At 35.4% G+C, this 18863-nt stretch overlaps 2 protein-coding genes across 3 annotated transcripts in view; both read left to right on the top strand.

Moving 5' to 3' along the window:
- Window positions 1–18450, top strand: part of BEND6 (BEN domain containing 6) — a 49209-nt gene extending 30759 nt beyond the window's left edge. Inside the window, exons 5-8 of one of the 2 annotated variants that reach the window (XM_033103690.1) lie at window positions 32–252; window positions 1624–1816; window positions 2681–2817; window positions 18336–18450. In XM_033103690.1, coding sequence (XP_032959581.1) covers window positions 32–252; window positions 1624–1816; window positions 2681–2808 — 542 coding nt within the window. In that variant the 3' untranslated portion in view covers window positions 2809–2817; window positions 18336–18450. Of the gene's footprint in view, window positions 1–31; window positions 253–1623; window positions 1817–2680; window positions 2818–11148; window positions 12622–18335 lie in introns of those variants that run through there. The other variant, XM_033103689.1, reaches the window with a different exon arrangement.
- Window positions 18352–18863, top strand: LOC117020896 (heat shock factor-binding protein 1-like). Its single transcript, XM_033103692.1, has one exon. The coding sequence runs from the start codon at window positions 18371–18373 to the stop codon at window positions 18599–18601; it is 231 nt and encodes a 76-aa protein (XP_032959583.1). The 5' UTR covers window positions 18352–18370; the 3' UTR covers window positions 18602–18863.

Consider the following 18863-nt stretch of genomic DNA (forward strand, 5'->3'; position numbering starts at 1 on the left):
TCTAAAGTGTTACCTTTTTTTGCCATTCTAGTATTACCACAGGCAGTTACCCAGTTTGAAGAATTGGTTGGTATGGCGGAGGCGGTCCTCAAGGGTGGAGGAACCATGTCTACACCTGCATCCACTCTCTGGAGAGCAACAAACAACTCCTCACCAGAATCATTTGCCTCAATGTGCAGTAATTCTGATTCTAATTCCAGTTCACCAATTTCCTTGAAAGCTGAAGAAGAGCATCATAGTGATGATAAGCAGGTCAGTTGGAATACCTGCCCTATCTTTTGCTGGGATACGGTTAAATACAAAAATTAAAATAAGAGTACAAAATGACCATTGTTTCATCAGATAACTTCACGTAACTTTAGGTCACAACCATAACATTCCAATTGCTTTAAACAGTTTTATTTGGGTGTGGGTTTTTTTTTACAATGAATTAATATTTGTGAAACAAATATCCAGTTTAAAAAACTAGTCAAATTGTGGATAATGATGAAGTTTTTAAACTAGAAAATTCTTAGCCCAATGACAGAAGGATAATGATGCGCTAAGGGGTGTTTAAGTAAAATTATGTCATTGAAAGAATGTAAATTTCAGCATCTACATGCTGACTGGACATAATTCTCTTTCTACTTTTCCAATTTCTCTTAATCAAGAAACAGAAGCTAAAAAGGCAAGCGTTTTGTTAGACTCAGGTATTAGCCTGGGAAAAGATGCCTTCAAGAGCAATCATTACGAAAAAGCTAACATTCAGAATATTTGAATCTTAGTGTAATTTCCTTTTGCTGTATAATAGATTACCAAAAAAATAGTGATTTATAATAACACAAATGGACTTTCTCCAAGTTCTGTAGATCAGAAGTGTGGTAACATCAAGCTGTTGGCAGGTGCACACCTTTCTGGAGGTTCTATAGAAAAATCTGTGTCCTGTTCATGTGAGTTGTAGAATTCAGTTGCTTGTGGTTGTAGAACTGAGGTCCCCGTTTTCTTGCTGACTATAAGCTTGAAAGCCATTCCTGCTTTTTGAAGCAACCACATTCCCTGGCTTGAGGCCCGCCTCCAGCATCCTCACAGCCAGCCATGCAAGCAAAATCCCTCTTACTCTTCGAATCTCTACTCTATCTGTTTCTTTTTTCTGACCCATTCTTCTGCCTCCCTGTTCTGCATTTAAGGGCTCCTGTGTTTAGATTGGGCCCATGTGCATAATCCAGGAAAATCTCCCCATCTCAAGATCCTTAATTTTAATTACACCTGCAAAGTTGTTTTTCCCATATAAGGCAACCATATACACAAGTTCCAGGAAGTAGGATGTGGATGTCTTCAGTGGACCATTATTCTGCCTATCACCCTTAGAAGGAAGTGAAGTGGGGGGGGACTAATCCTTAAAGTACCAAATCCAGATTCCATGACAAGAATTTGTATGTGCTCTGGAACAAATACTTCATAGATATGGGGAATTATCTCAAAGATAATATTTAACTCTAACCTGAAATGTAACATATATATTAAAAGTATAATACCTCACTTTAAAGTATGTTGATTTTTTTGTTCTGGCATGTCTTAATTAAAAGTATATTTCTCCAGATATTACTTTCTTTTTTTTTTCCAATTTCATTTATTATTTTTTAGTTCAAGATTGAAAAATGGCAGATTGCCCGTTGTAACAAAAGCAAGCCTCAGAAGTTTATTAATGATTTAATGCAAGTACTTTACACAAATGAATACATGGCCACACACAGCCTGACGGGTGCAAAATCCTCTACTTCGAGGGACAAAGCTGTAAAACCAGCTATGAATCAGAATGAAGTTCAAGAAATCATAGGTGATAATATGATTGCATTTTACTGTCACATGAATTTGAAGTAGTTTACCATTCAAGGTTAAATTTTTCTTTCATGGTCTTTCTTTTCCAAGTTTCTTTTTCTATGAAAGAATCTCAGAATAGTCTAAACTTTATTAAACATGGGAAATTTTGTAGAAAAACTTTAAATCAAAAGCAGTTATTAAATTATATATCACTGAAAAGTTTGGATTCATAAAATTCATAGTTTTAAAAAAGTAAATTTTCAAAATCCTTTCATAGTTTCACTTTGTTTTTCTGTCTTACCTTGGTTCTGTCCCTTATCTTTTATTCTAGAAAAATAGAGGTTAATTTGACTATCCTTTTTATGGTTTTTAAGTTAATGAATCTCTTTAAGTATAATAATCTAGATTATCAGATATATATATATTTTTTTTTTTTGCAAATATCCAACAAATTTAAGGAATCACGGAATCCCAGCTCTCTATCTTCGAACAGTATGTAATTTCTTACTTGGAAAAGGGTCAGTCAGACTCTAGTTGTTTCAGCTGATGTTGGGATGGATAAAATTAAATTCCCAACATTTTGGAGCAAGGGGAACTTAGAGTGCAGAGTAAGTAGCAAGGTTAAAATTGAGTGGTACTATAAGAAGACAAATATGTATGCTCTCAGTTTAAAATATAGACCTTCATTATCTTTTGCTTTGCTTTTTAAAACTTGTTTATGTACTCATCTATTTAAATATCTCAAGTGTGTTTGGATTGCTTTTGCAAAATGGAGAGAAAATTATAATGTGGATTGTTTGATGTTTTATCTCAGTTCAGACCTTAAGATGCAAAGGCCTCATAAAGTGTTTTTGTGTGTTCTTATTGTTGTTTTTTACAGGAGTCACAAAACAGTTATTTCCCAACTCAGATGATGTTTCAATCAGGAGAATGATAGGGCAAAAGCTGAATAACTGTACCAAGAAGCCAAATTTAAGCAAAAATATGAACTCTCAGGATATTAAGTAGATCCTTTTGGTAAGTCTTTTAACTCTTCGCAATCCTTTCAACATGGCAAAAAGATGTAATACTTTTATCCCTGGAATAGCATTTTCTGAACACTCTACTAGAGAATACTAGTGGCCTGTGAAATGCAACTAGTTATTCCTGGGAGTGAAGGTGGCGACAGGGAAGGGAAAGGTATTATACTAAGTGGAATAATTCAGACAGAGAAAGACAAAAACCATATGATCTCACTTATATATGGAATCTAAAGAACAACACAAAGAAGCAAAACAGAAACAGACTCAGATGCAAGGAACAAGCTGATGGTAGCCAGATGGGAGGGGGATTGGGAGCAGGTGAAAAAGGCATTAAGTACAAATTGGTAGTTATGAAATAGTAAGGGGGATGTAAAGTTTAGCATAAGGATTATAGTCAATAATATGGTAATAACTATGTATAGTGCCAGATGGGTACTAGCCTAGTCAGGTGGATCACTTTGTAAATTATATAAATGTCTAACCATTATACTATACACCTGAAACTAATATAAAATAATATCGAATGTCAACTGTAATTGGAAAATTTTTAAAAGGAGGGGGGGAAGGTGAAGGGGAATAAGAGATCCACATTTCCACATATAAAATAAATCAGTCATGGGGATGTCACGTACAGCATAGGGAATATAGGCAATAATATTGTGATAGCGTGGTAGAGTGTCAGATGGTTGCTGGACTTATTACAGTGACCACTTCTTTAGGTATCTAAATGTTGGACAACTATGGTGTACTCCGGAAACTAATATAATGTTGTTTGTTAGTTATATGTTAATGAAAACCTTTTTAAAGATAAAGAATATTACAAAATAGTCACGGGGATGTAAAGCACAGGAAATATTGTCAATAATATGGTAATAACTATGCATAGTGCCAAATGGGTACTAGGCTAATCCGGGGGGATCACTTGGTAAATTATATAGATGTCTAACAAGTATGCTGTACATCTGAAACTAACATAAAATAATATTGAATGTCAAATGTAATTGAAAAATTAAAATACAATAAAAGATAAAAACAATGAAATACAAAAAATAAGTAAAATAAATTTGCGATATCAGTTCAGTTACACAGATTTTCCTTTCCCAGAACCCCTCAGGTATTTTGATACGCTTTAATATGCCCAGTGTACCAGAAATCTCTAAGAAGGGGGTATATAGCATGTTGTGTTTTCCAAATACATGTTTTAGTGAGAAACTTTTTTTTCCTTCACAGAACATGTGTTAAGATGTAGGTAGGGGTAGAAAGGAAGCAAAGGAGGAACAAATGACAATTTAGGAAGTGCCTCTCTAGAACAAGAGAGATACAGCCGCTTGGGAAATCTCTGAGGTACATCACTGGGACTGAACTTAAAACTCGAAAACAGTGGTTTGACCGATATACTGGCTGGAAGTATTGAGGAGTCTCCCCCACCATCCTCCCTCTGCTTCTAATTGTCTTTAAATCTTTAAATAGTTGTTATACTTTGTTTGATAAGGATTTTTACCAAGATATTTGTATTGTACTGGAAAAAGGATTATTTGCTTTTAGTGAGTTCTGAAGGAAATACACGTTGTAGTCAGGCCCTGCCCTATGCAAAACTGTGAAGTGGAATTTTGTTTGCTTTAGCAACCCAATGTCCTGGTGTTTGGCTTGTGCTCATCCTTCCTCTGCATTATTTTGATGGAAAATATGTGGAAAATATGCATTATTGTGTTAATATTTTAATTGATAAACAGAGATATATGGGAACCATATGGGGGCAGGTTTTTCATCCTTTTTTTTTTCACTTCAATCTTTAACTTCCACTTGACCGTTCTCCACCCAACTCTAGTCACTTTTGAGACCATTTTACTTGTCTTTTTCTTCTGACCATATTTTAAATGGGATATGGAATTGCCTATAATGCAGTAATTCCCCCCACACCCCACACTCTCCACCCATTGAAGACTCCCATCCCCATCCTCCCTGAGAGTCCCTTACTGTTTTGCTATACAAGTAAGTTTACTGATGAGGGTCAACAATATTCTCTCTTCCTTAAAAACAAACAAGACTACTTATGGCAACTGCAGAGGAATTCTTTCCCTTGGCTCCTATACACTGGTAGATTCACTTGAAAATTTATAAAAGATAAGGATATTTGTCACCTTTTTCTCCCCCAAGTGATTACAATTTTCAGGAGATTGTGAACCTTACAACTTCCCAGTTAGGAAATAATTGCTTAAATGAGCCCTTAGAATTCTCTTTTTGACGTGAGCCTATCCTGTTATCTTGGTGTAGAATGCCCAAGTTCCCTTTCTAACGGCCATGCAATTAGCCCCCAAGTCATAGAGCTATCTTTTGTAGCACATTACTGTATTTCAGAGCTCGGCAAAAAATTTTAATATCCTAACTTCTGCCTTTTTTAATATCTCAGACTGCCAAGGATAAACACAAAACTCATCTGACAATATCAGTCAACAAAGTGTTGAAGAAATTAAAGTTAAAAGATTTTTATATCAGTTTTGCTTGCACTTGCCAGTAGTAGTGTTATTACATCACCTGGCTATGACATTAATTAAAATTTGTAAAGAGAACAGTCTTTTGCTATGAACACAATATGTTCTTGTGCATTCTGAGCCTGGGCCTTGCTTTGTTGCCCAATTGCTTGGAATACAAACGCATATATTTTGAATCAGAAGTAGGTAGAAATTAACAAGATGTCAGAAGTAAATATGTTCTGAGTGGAAAATAAAATTTTTTAATTGACAGGTATGTTTCATTCGAAGTAGCGCTAAATCAAAATTATTTCAAAGGACTGAGAAAATATGCTGGGAAGGACAGGGTCACATAAAACTTAATTTATCTGTGCTTGATGAATTAGTCAGATATGGCACCATCTAGTGGAATGCTGCTGATTTTTCTCCTTGGTCATTTAACAGGAGCCTAAAGGTAATGACACTTATTGAGGCAAATCATACCCCCTCCTTAGCCTCCCACCAAAAAATGTATTCTTTGAAAAAATACCTTTCCTTGCATTAATATTAGCAAGGCAATATGAATTGAGAAATCATGTAGACTTACACGAATTTCTATACATCCAAGAAGCCTAGCCACCCCGACCCATGTGTCATATGGCAGACTATGCCCTCCACCCACTACTGAGCTCAGAGTTGCCACTGGTGGCTTGGATTTGAAAGGACAATCATTTCCCAGCTAAGACTCATTTATTTGAAGATAAATGCTAAAGTCTATCCTTCCTCCTTTTTCATCTATTCTCTCTCACTCCTTGACTGATGTTAACCTAAAACTAAAAGGCCTAAGTGAGAGGCCACAAGCATTTATTTGAGATCCAAAAGAACAGCTCTTCAAGAAGCACTGAGTCAGACAGGAACCCAAATACTGTTCCAATTAGGAGGCAAAAGTAAGGGGTCCTTATGAGAAAAGGAACGGGAATAATTAACTGAATAGAAGGAAGGAATTGCTATCGTGCAGAGAAGTTAACACAGTGATGCTAATTCTAAAGAATGTTTTTAATTTTCAGTCTGATAGTCATAATACCTATTTTCTTATTATCTTTGCAAATAGTTGTTTTGGATAAATGCTGCTTTAGGTTCAGTACAAAGGTTATTTTGCCCTGTTTTAACTTTCCAGAGGGTTGAGGAATAAAACATGCAAAGGCACTTCCTCTGGGATGGCAGCTCCAATTCCATTTTAAAGTGGCTACGTTTATGCTATTTTTCACTGCCCTTAAGTTGCCTGCAGCTCGCACTTTGCCAAGAGCTTGATGTTGCCAATATTTCTGGCCTTTTCCATTTTTTGCTTCTTTCGTATAAGTGCTGAAGAAAGTCATATTTATAAGAATTACAGAATATTAAAATATCACCTCTATAAAATCCCCCTAAGTAGTCAAATAGCTTTCTCCCGAAATTTCCAAAGTTGCCTCAGTATATAAAATCTCTACTATAATATTACATATGCCTATGTTATAATTTAAAGATGATCTAATTATTACAGCAGTGCTCAAATAGGATGGGAGGGATTTTGTCCCCTGCCCCTCAACTGGAGGATATTTGAAAATGTCTGGAGATGTTTTGGGTTGTTCATGACGGGGTGATACTACTGGCATCTAGTGGACAGCCAGGGATGTTGCTAAACATCCTACAATGTATAGGAGAGCACCCACACAACAAAGAACTACCCAGCCAAAAATATCAATTATGCCAAGGTTGAAAAATCCTGGTCTGAAATGATTTCCTTGTTTTGGAGATAATGAAACTAAAGCCTAAAGAGGTTAAGTGAACTGACAAGGTCATATGATTAGGAACTACCTTATTTCCCCAAAAATAAGACCGGGTCTTATATTAATTTTTGCTCCAAAAGACACATTAGGGCTTATTTTCAGGGAGTGTCTTATTTTTTCATATACAACAATCTACATTTATTCATGTACAAAAATATACACTTATTCAAATACAATCATGTCATCTTCTGGAACATCGTCATAACTCTCCAAACCCCGAATTCCAGCTTGAATTTCTTGCGACTCCATTTCCTGTAGAATCATTGGCCCCAATCTCTTATGTCCAGCAATAGAGCTCTTCTTAAATGAGCACTTCTTCTCCATGTAGCCTGCTCGTAGTGCATTGGCAACACAGCTGTCAGTGATTTTTATCCCATGAATTCTTCACCCAAGTCACAACCTCTTGTAGGCTAGGCTTCACGAAGTTTCCAACGCTGATTTCTCTCCATTCCATTTTCAATGTAGTCATTGATTTCCGTGCTCAAATGGTCCTTGAATGGCTTGTTTATTGCAATATCAAGAGCCTGGAGCTAGGCAGTCATTCCTGCGGGAATCATTATTTGATCTATTCTTCTCTCTGCAAGATTCTTCATGTCTTTAGCATGGTGAGTGCTGGCTGAATCCCAGGCTAGCAGACCTCTTTGGCCATCTCGCAAAACAAGTGGCGGCGTTAAATTGACCCACTTCCTTATAACTGCTTTTGTGTACCAGGCTTTTTTTGTTTCAAGAACACAAATGCCTGAAACACGTTCAACCTTATCTTTCTTGCCCTTAGTGATGATGAAAGGTGGGGCTTTCTTTCCATCCAGATGAATTGCCAAAATACAGGTAACACGTGCACTTTTGTAACCAGTGGAGGGAATGTAGATTGACGAGGCACATCTCGCATCAACTGTCTTTTGAAATCCTTGGCCCGTAAACACTGCAGTTTCATCCATAGCAATCATGTCACAGAGTTTGTATCTAGAAAAGTCAATGCCATCAACAAAGGACTTGAATGCAAGTGCACGTTTAATAACTTTAGTATCTTCCAGCTTGAACAGTGTTGTCAATCTTAGAGACAGCTCATATTGCTGAAGGAAGCCATCCAGCCAGTGTTGTGATGCTTTGAATTCTTCTGGGGATATTTCTAACTGTGGTGCCACTGCAAGGGCAAATGCTGGAATATCAGCCCTGCGCACAACCAAAGTTTTGCTCTCCTGTCAGCAATCCATTCACAGGTGATGTCTTCCAGCTCAGGAAATAATGATTGCCGACCTGATCCACACTTGTGTTTCTTAGCATTTCCCTCATCCACCTGTTGACTGAGGTTATTGTACCCTGCTCGCCATTTTTGGACCATTCGGAGATCCAACTTCTTCTCTTTGCAGAAAGCCGTAAGATTCTTGCCCCGGGAGTCCTCTATAATTCCTTTCTTGTACTCAATGGAATAGCTCTTTGTTTTTGCACTCATCTTACCTGGGGGTCAAAATAGTATTCCCTTTAAGTCTACCATTAACTCAAGTGTTAATTGAAGACTTACGAGACAGGATGGCAACAAAAATGTTAACAGTTAAGAATGATAGTCCACACAAAAGCGACGAAAAATTGCAGGCACCAAAATTCAGAAAACATTTCTTTATTTCACATAAGTGCATTAAGTACATCCATTACAACACATGACGTATTAAATTATGAAGATTCATATTACACACAACCACATCCGTTCATTAAGTGTGCATGTTATTTGTGCGTTGTGTCTGTACTCTGATTGGTCATTTAGCAGTAAGTCTGGAGTTCATCTGTTTACATAGGCATTTACCTCTCCTCCAAAGGCGCCTGCTTGGGTATTTACAAATACTTCGTTATAATTTACATTATCATTTATTTCAAGTATCAATGTCAAAAATATTATTTATTTATATTTAATTATATATTAATATAACTATTTTATAACTCAATACGTCCCTCGTGTGTTGCAACGGATGTACTAAATGCATCCGTCTGGCTGACTATCTTAACTGGGACTTATTTTCGGGGTAGGGCTTATATTACAAGCATCCTGAAAAATCATGCTAGGGCTTATTTTCTAGTTAGGTCTTATTTTTGGGGAAATATGGTATTATCCAACACTAGCATATAGTTCTTTGTATTTCTTTTTGCATTAGTCATAGTTCTCCAGAGAAACAGAAGCAACAGGATATATGTATAGATATATAGATATATAAGTATATATGAAATTTATTTTAAGGAATTGGCACACACAATTATGGAAACTGGAAAGTCTGAAATCTGCAGGGCAGGCTCGCAGGCTGGCAACCTAGGGAAGAGTTGACATTGCAGTCTTGAGTCCAATAGTAGTCTAGAAACAGAATTCCTCCTTCCTCAGAGGACGTCAGTCTTTGCTCTTAAGGCCTTCAACTGATTGGGTGAGACCCATCCACATTATGGAGAGTAATCTGCTTTACTGAAAATGTACTGATTTAAATGTTAATCTCATCTTAAAAATACCGACACAGCAACATCTAGACTAGTGTCTGACCAAATAACTGGGTACTATAGCCTAGCCTACGTGACATATAAAATTAAATATTTTAAGATCAGAAAATCTAATTTTGAAGCCTGCTCTATCTCTTAATAAATGTGTGGCCTTTGGAAAGTCACTGGACCTCTCTGAATTTTAATTTAAACAGGGATAATAATAATACCTATCTCAGGGATGGATCCAGGATTTGTGGAACCTGAAGCTTATAGAATTTGGAAAGCTCTCTTTAAGAAAAGAAACACAAAAGTATGAATACACAATTAGTTACAACTATGTATATTAATTTGGAATAAATTATTAAAACTACATAATGTTTAAAAGTTAACAAATATCTCAACTTCAAATCATGTAGAGGAAATTGTATAATATTTTTATTAACATCTGTATAATACTTTTATCCTACTTTTTTAGAGTTGCATACATATTGGCTACTTCTTCATTTGACAACAATTTTGTAATAGCTTTTTCTATAGAAAGAATAGATAAACAATTTAGACTATCTTCTAGCATAGTTGATGGAAAATTGCTTTTTTTCTTTTTGACAGTTTACAGAGGTTTCTTGCAAATTCTCAACTCTTTATTAGCCATGTAATTTTTAGGATTGTTGTTAAATTTGGGAAAGCTCTATTGAGTTTGAGATATCTGAGCTATAAGATTTCAGGGCATTTCAAGTTTTCTGTGGAGTGAGTACTTTGAATTTACCTAGAAGTACTTTGAATTTACCATGATATTCCTAGAAAACATTACAAACTGGAATGACCAGCAATAATGTAATTATACATGGAAGAGATTTGCAAAGTGCAAAAATACATCACAGTGAATCCTTAATAAAATCTCAGGAATGCCCACTGCCACTCCATGGTTACAATCAGAGGAGAAAATATGACTGAAAAGCATTTGAAATGGAAAGAGACAGTGGTCTTAACTAATTATGGTTGAAATAACTAACTTTGGTAAATTTAACAAAAATGTATAAACATGGAAAGATATTACTAGGACCCCTTTTTTGGAAGGTACCTATGAAAGTAAGGTTTATTAGCTTCATAATAATTCTGCCTCTGACTTAGCTCATTTGGTGTTCTTGAGTTTTGAAAGAGGTGAAGCAGATTTGGAAAATTGCCTGATATTTAAACAATCAGTAAATGTTGCTAAAGAATGACAAACAGAATCATTGATAATTTTTTTAAGATGGTTGATGGGTATGTGAGGATGGTTCATTTTACTTTGTATGTTTTAAAGTTACCTAATAAAAAGTTTCTTTAAAAGTCATTTGAAATATACATATATCTTTTAAAGTCATTTGATATATATATATATATAATATTTTAAGTGTTATTTATGTTAGACTTCCTCTGACTAGATCATAAAAGAGTTCTTAAGTTACTTTAATAGTAATAGTTCTTATTAACAATTTGTTTTTAAGCAAAAATTTATAGTAGATGCAAAAATAATTCATACCACAGTTAAAAATACTATAAGAATTCTAAAATAAATTTGTTCTATTTTTTGAAATTTGTTTCTTATAGGTACTGTAGGTATCTGAAACTAAGCACCTCCAGTTCTAAATCTAACATTGGATTTTGTTGGAGAATCTGCAACCTCCCTGGCAGTGAGCACAGACAGACATGTGCAGTGACAGGCTGGGAGACATCTGTAATATCGCGGGCTCTCCTGACGGAGCAACAAGCTTGCTGAAGAAGCTGCATGTAGATTCCACCCTAAGTATCCACGACACATCAAAGTAGAGAATTTCTAGCAGTTAAATAAGCATGCATTATAGTTTCTTGGAAATATGCATTTTTCCATCCCAAAGTGCTTCTCTGTACAGCTAGCTTAACAGGCTAGTCAGAGCTCTCATAACAACAAAAGCTTCAATCCCTAAGATTTGTCACGGTTCTAATTAATTGCTGTACATTTATTATTACCAATGACACCGTTTTGGTTTTTGGATCTTTAGCATAAGCACATGTGTGGAAAAGTATAGTGAAATCACCAGTGTTCAAAAACGTGAATGAGAGCAGCAAAGTCAGCCTGAAATCTGGTAATCATATCTAACCAAGTAATAGTGCTTTAGCAATAAAGTTACAGAATAATTCTGTTACTTAAAATGTATAGCATAGAAATCAAAAAATGAGAGCAGCAAGACCTATTTTAATACGAAATTATTCTACTGTACTCCTGAAAAGGAAATAAACCCAGGTTTTTGTGATTGTTAAAACAATGCATCAACTTTCAGAAAAATCTTTTTTATGTTTGTGTATATGCTTCTAACTTTTTACTGCCCAACATATAAATAGAGACATATAATATAAAACATCAGTGTCATCTAAAACATCCTATATAAGATGTACTATCCCACGTATTTGGTTGGTTATATTGCTACACTGCTTAGCTTTAACTGATTTGTTTTCAGAATATCAGAAGAAAAAAATAAATGAAAACAAAATCATATGGGGCTGATAATCACACAAAAACGAAAAATTCCATTTTGTGAATGAATGAAAGATAAAACATTCTCATCAAGAGGTTTCTCCTTGATGTCAGGTTGTCACATGGGAAAACTCTGCACTGCCAAGCCATGCTTCTTCAGTGCACAAGGCTATGTTTAAACTTGGAAAAGAGGATGCATATAACAGTTGGAAAATTCAATAGTATGGAGCCAGGGAATATTCCATAAATGTTTGATAACAATGTGGTTGTACCAAATAAATATTCTTAAGGAAATAACTTATGTTAACATTTGCTACTTTTACTTAAATATAAATAAATCCCATTGAAAACGTAAAAAGTATTTGCTTGTTTCTTATTAATGTATAAAATCCAGGGGAAAAATCCTTTTCAAGAGTGATGGCTTCTTCATCCACACACTGAGGTGTTACCATTATAATTGGGCTATGTGGCTCTGGCTTATTTGTCTTCTAAAGAGCCATGTTCTGTAGGATATATAGACAATATTCATGGTCAATTTCCATTCTATGTAGATATACTCACAATGTCCAGGGTGCTTATATTTTTATTGAAAAAGGATAATCTTACTAAAATGTTTAAAAATACTTTGTAATATAAGTTTTTCCTACTAAATGTAAATAAAATTTCCTTTGCAAAATATAACTGTATTATTCAACTGGAATGTCTATGGTCCTTCCTTATTTTGTGATATGTTGATATTTTTATAGATAATAGATGTATTGTTTTTAATTCAGCTTCATAGATTGAATCTAAATGAGTTACAGATTAAAAAAACTAATGGAGATATATGTGATTATATATAATATATAATATAATATATATTATCACATATACAAGAATTTAGAATATGATCAAAGTAGAACCTTTAATAGTGGGCAAAGGTAGGTTTATTCAATAAATAATACGGACACAATTGATGAATGAAAAATAATTAAGTTATATTCCTACTTCAAATCATATTTTATAAAGAATTTCAAATTAATAAAAAGTAAAAATTGAACTGAGATTTTAAAAATATGAATAGTTTTATATTCTCTGCAGGGGAAGGACTTTCTCAGTCTACAATAAACGCAGCGAACTGTCAAAGAAAAATTTACTGACATGAGTTCCAGCATGTGTGTCCTGTGGTCTTCCTACATAGAGATGGTAGTTTGTTAAGATTTTTACCCCGTGGTGGAATGTGTGGTCGGCATTTTTATCCGTTCTGTGACAGCATTTTCCTGTGAATGTCTTTCATGCATTTGTCAATTTTGCAGCTCTTTTCACATTTTTACTTATAAAATCTTCTACTGATGCTGTGCTAGCCTTTCTTGAACACATTTTTTATTATTATTAGTTTCAGGTGTACAGAACAATGTAATAGTTAGACATTTATCATGTATATCCCTCACAGAGTGACAACCCCCGTTACCCCATCCACTACCCCTCTGATATCGCATACAGCCATTATATTTCCACTGTCTCTATTCCTTATGCCGTACTCCACTTCTTGTAAATATGTATACATATATATATTTATTATAATTGATATTCATTATTATTCAGCTTCAGCTTCAGGTGTACAGTGCAGTGATCAGGCATCTACACCATCCCTGAAGTGGTCTCCCTAATGAGATAAGTGTCCATAGGATATCCTACAAATTCTTTACATTATTGATTATATTCCCCAAATTGACTTTCATATCCCTGTGGCAATCTTGTGGTTACTGATAGTGCTTTCTACTCCCCTCACCTTCTCCCTCATCCCCACCCACCCCATCTAGCAACCCTCAGTTTTTCCTCTATATCTCTGAGTCTGTTTCTGATTAATTCATTCATTTATTCTATTCTTTATATTCCACATATAAGTGAGATCATATGGTATTTGTCTTTCTCCGTCTGACTTATTTCACTTAGCATAATGTTCTCTAGGTCCATCCATATCGTTGCAAATGGTAAGATTTCATTCTTTATGGCTGAGTAATAAATACTCTATTGTGTAAATGTACCACAGTTTCTTAATCCAGTCACCTACCAATGGGCATTTCGGTTGTTTCCATATTTTGGCTATTGTGAATAGTGCTGCAATAAACATAGGGGTGCATAATTTTTTTCAAATTAGTGTTTTGAATTTCTCTGGATAGATACCTAGGAGTGGAATTGCTATGTCATAAGGTAGTTCCATTTCCAGTTTTTTGAGGTACCTCCACACTGATTTCCATAGTGGCTGCACCAATCTGCACATTTTTTAATGACATGTTTCTTCTGGTCCAGCTATTTGCATGTGGGTTCATGAATAGTGGTAGGGGCCAGGGTTCCTTTCTAGGCTTCAAACCTGTCAAAGGCCCTCTCCTTGGTGTCACAGAGACCACTGATTCTTTTTTTTTAATTTCAATTAAAGTTTATTGGGGTGACAATTGTTAGTAAAGTTACATAGATTTCAGGTGTACAATTCTGTATTACATCATCTATAAATCCCATTGTGTGTTCTGTGTATAAATCCCAGAGTCAGTTCTCCTTCCATCACCATATATTTGATCCCCTTTAGAGACCACTGATTCTAATCGATATGAATCCTCTGAGAAATTTTTTGTGTAGCCCTGCTCCCTCTGGTTCTGTGACCTAAGCTGGGTCTAGAAGGATTTCTGGCACCAGCCCTCATCCCCAGGTCCTTCACTGGCAGCAGTGAGCAGGATAGAGCTCCTGCCCTTCCAGATGAGCCATTCACCTTCAGGGAGTATGATTTTGCTGGATCTTTCTGAGATCTGCTGCTAGGAGCCTTCTAGACTCTCTCTGTGCCCTTTGTCTCTGCATCCCAGCCTCATGACTTCTGCAGAAGCTCAGCTTACCTCCCCCCACAGTTGTTAGATTTATAGGGTTTAGATTTTACATTTCTGGGTGAATTCCTCCTTTTCAGGGGGTTTACTTTTGCTGGTACTTTCTGAGATCTTCCAGTCATGAGGCCTCTAGGTGTTCTCTTTGCATTTTCTGTTTAATGTTAATGACATTCTCTTGGGTTCTGCTGATTTTGTCTGTCACCTTACTTGCTGAAAAAGTGGGGCAATATTTTTTTGACCTTTGTTTTCCTGTTTCTATTTTTTCCCTTGTTGCTTTGTTTGCTTTCTCAGAGGAGAAGGAAAAAGATAGTAACGTAACCAATTTGTTCCCACCAGAGTTATATCCAATGTTGCTATTCAGAAGCATAATGCGACTCTGATCCTCATTCTTTTCATCAGAATCTGTCTCCTCATACTCCTTGAGGCTCTTTTTAATCTTCTTTGCTCTGATATACTAGAATTGGATGAAAATGTTGCCTGTTTATCTTTTGTTTACTCATTGTGCTGGGTACATGATGGACCCTTTCAATCTGGATAGTCGCATCCTTCAATTCTGGGAAAATATATTTTATTACTATTTGTATAATTTCTATGTAACAGTCTCCTCCCCACTCTTCATTTTATCTCCTGTAATTCCAATTATCCTGGGAATCCAATGATCATGTACTGAGGAATGTATCTTTTCTCTACATTTTTTTAAAGTCTCTGGGCTTTTTTTCTGTTTCTGAAAGATTTCTTTAGCTATGTAACTTCCAGCCATCTATTGAATTTTTAATTTCAACTGTCAAAATTCTAGTTTCCAGGACCTGTTTCTTGTGCTCTGATTGTTTTTCTTATTCAAACACTGTGCTTATTTCTAGATGCCCTTTATTTATTCCTCTGGGAAATTTTTTTTTTTTTAATATTTCTGGGCATATTTGTTTCACCCAAGATCCCTTTTTCTCATTATCTTAAATTTTCTTTTCCTCTCCAGGACCTATTTTATAGATGTTCTTTTATATTTATTCTATTACCTGGGGAGCTTCACCTGTGAGTCACTGGGTAGAATATCATTTGTTTTTTGGGAAGTAACCTATATATCAGTCTGGTACTGAGTCTTTTGGTTGCTGCTGAATTGCTCTCCAGAAGATCCCTTTGTTCTCCTGGCTGGTAATATTTTGCATACAGGACAGGAAAAAGGGGCTGAAAGTGACAATGTTCCAAAAACACTTTCAATGAATTCTTTTTTGAGCTCTAACTCATTCCTACAACTACACTTGTGTCCTGGACCCTGGATATCTCCTTTTAACTTAATGGAACGAATGTCTTATGAGTAGATATGTGGAGATTTAAGAGGAAGGATTTACAGTTCCTGTGTGCAGTCTTTCAACCTCTCTCTCTTATGTAGAATCTTATCTCCATCATCCATTGTACCTGGTGTCAATTCTTAGCCTCTTCTGGGTTTTCTGTGGCAAACTGATTTGCTTCCTCTGCCCATGAAATCTCCATCTATTACTACTCCATCTATTTTCTGTCTCCTAAAGTTTTCTCAATTATCTAACGGAAATAATACCAAATGAATACCTCATAAAGTTGTTCTATGGATCAAATGAAGTTATATATGTAACATGCATAGCACAGCTTGTGGCATGTAATAATCATTCTATAAATGGTAGTTATTTATGTTATAGAACCTCTCAAAATCCCCGACAGTCCTAGTCATATTAATTCCCTAGTGATGGTGCCCCAAAAATCTCCTCTCTTATTGTCTTTGTGAACATCAATTTCTTTATATTCATCTTTAGAAAAAAAAAAGGGAGAGATGAAACTCATGCTTTAATTCTGCCATTTCAATGTCCTCATTACTAGAGATTTGTAAACTATAACATAGCTAATTATAAAGTAATATTCTTTTTAAAGATCATTTTTACTATTCATAAATTTATTAGTCCAGATGAGTTTTACAATCATTTTGATTGCTCTTCCCCAGTCCCCCTTTACCTCAAAATACCCTTGAAATTTTTATCGGAATTACACTTAAGTGATTTTCAATCTGGGAAGAAGTTATATGTTTATAAAACTGATTCTTCCAATTCAGAAAAAAAGGTCAGCTTATATCACAGTTTTTCTTTTCCTCAGTAAATTTTTTCATTTTTTAATAAAGGTCTTACACACTTCTGAATTTGATTCTTATGAAAGTTTTCATATTTTATATGTTGCTACTCTAAATAGAACATTTTTACTTTTATAATTGGTCATTGCTGTATAGAGAAATAGTGATATATGTTTTCCTTCTAAGTCTCCACATTATTCTTTTGAGCTGGTTTTCTGGGTAGGAGGAAAAAACCTATTGTCTTCAAATAATGATCATTTTATCTAGTCTTTCTAATACTTTTTGGTACTTTGTTGTCCTTATCTCATAGCATTGCTTATGATTTCCAGAGATAAGAGTAGTAGTCACAGACATGTTCACTTTATTCCTCACTTGAATTGGAATGTCTATAGTGTTGTTATGTCTGATTACTTTTTTTGGTTAGAGATAGGACATTCTTTAACAAGTGTCCCAATGGTTTGTATTTTGCTTTTGCTATGTTAAGCAAGAATGTAGCAGAAAGTGTGTGCACACACACACACATACACACGTCACACATATACTAACAATAGGAACAATTATTCGGGGCTCTAATATCTGGTAACTTTGTGGTAGATAATCAAACTATATCATCAGCAGAAAAAAATGGACCATTTAGTATTGAGAGTGGCAGGACCCAGGGGCAAAAAGGAGAGGAAAAGGAAGGAAAGGAACTCTAACTCCTTGGAGAACTAGTTCTCTCTGCTACTCAATCCTGTTACCACTTCCAGGGTCATTTGCTTCCCACACAGTTCCATTTTATGATCACACTGTGTGTGAACACTATACCTCATGATTTTAAAGGTAATCCATCTATTTGGCATTATTTTATTCTATCATGAATTAAACTGAACATGTGCACAGCAATCATGCTATCAATTGATGCAGAAAAAGCACTTGACAAAATTCAGCACTCATTCGTGATAAACACAAAAAACTACAGCAAACGTATAGGTGACATTGTCTTTAATGGTGTGAGAATGAATGTTTTCCCCTAAGATCAGGAACAAGGCAAGGATTTCCAATCTACTACTGTTATTCTACATCATGCTGAACATTCTAACCAGTACATGAAGGCAAGAAAAGTAAATGAAAGGCATACAGTTTGGAAAGGAAGAAAGAAAAATTGTCCCTATTTTCAGATAAAATTAACTACATAGGTAATTCTAAAGAATTGTAAGGGAAAAATTTGGTGATCAATAATGTGATTAAACTTGGCTACATGGTTTGCAGTTTGATCCATCCTCATATTCAGCTGTTTCTTCTTTGTTTCTCCTCACTGATTAACTGAAGAACTCTGTTTGCTCCCTTTTTCAAGGCTACCCATACCTCGCCAAACTGGGAACCGGGGAGATGGCCAAGACAGAACCCAAGACCATGCAGGATCTCACCTCGGTGGTGCAGACACTCCTGCAACAGATGCAAGATAAATTTCAGACCATGTCCGATCAGATCATTGGAAGAATTGATGACATGAGTAGTCGCTTTGATGACCTGGAGAAAAACATTGCAGACATCATGATACAGGCTGGAGTGGAAGAACTGGAAGGTGAAAACAAGATACCAGCTACACAAAAGAGTTGAAGGTTGCTAATTTACACTGAAATCTGGAACATTGTGTTTACAAGCCAAGAGAAGACCGAATGGCTTTTTGCAACTAACTTCTATGTGTAGACAGGTTTTATATTATAAAGTGTGCATTCTTCTTATCACATATTATATAGTTAGTTTATCGAGTGATTCTCCCCCCTTCCCCCTCGTTTCTTTAACATGGTAACTTCACATCTTGGATCTTGGTCAGCTGTGCTATTAAATATTAAACACTACAACTTTGGCGGTTCCTGCA

Source organism: Rhinolophus ferrumequinum, chromosome 3, assembly GCF_004115265.2.
Source record: "Rhinolophus ferrumequinum isolate MPI-CBG mRhiFer1 chromosome 3, mRhiFer1_v1.p, whole genome shotgun sequence".
NCBI classification, from domain to species: Eukaryota; Metazoa; Chordata; class Mammalia; order Chiroptera; family Rhinolophidae; genus Rhinolophus; species Rhinolophus ferrumequinum.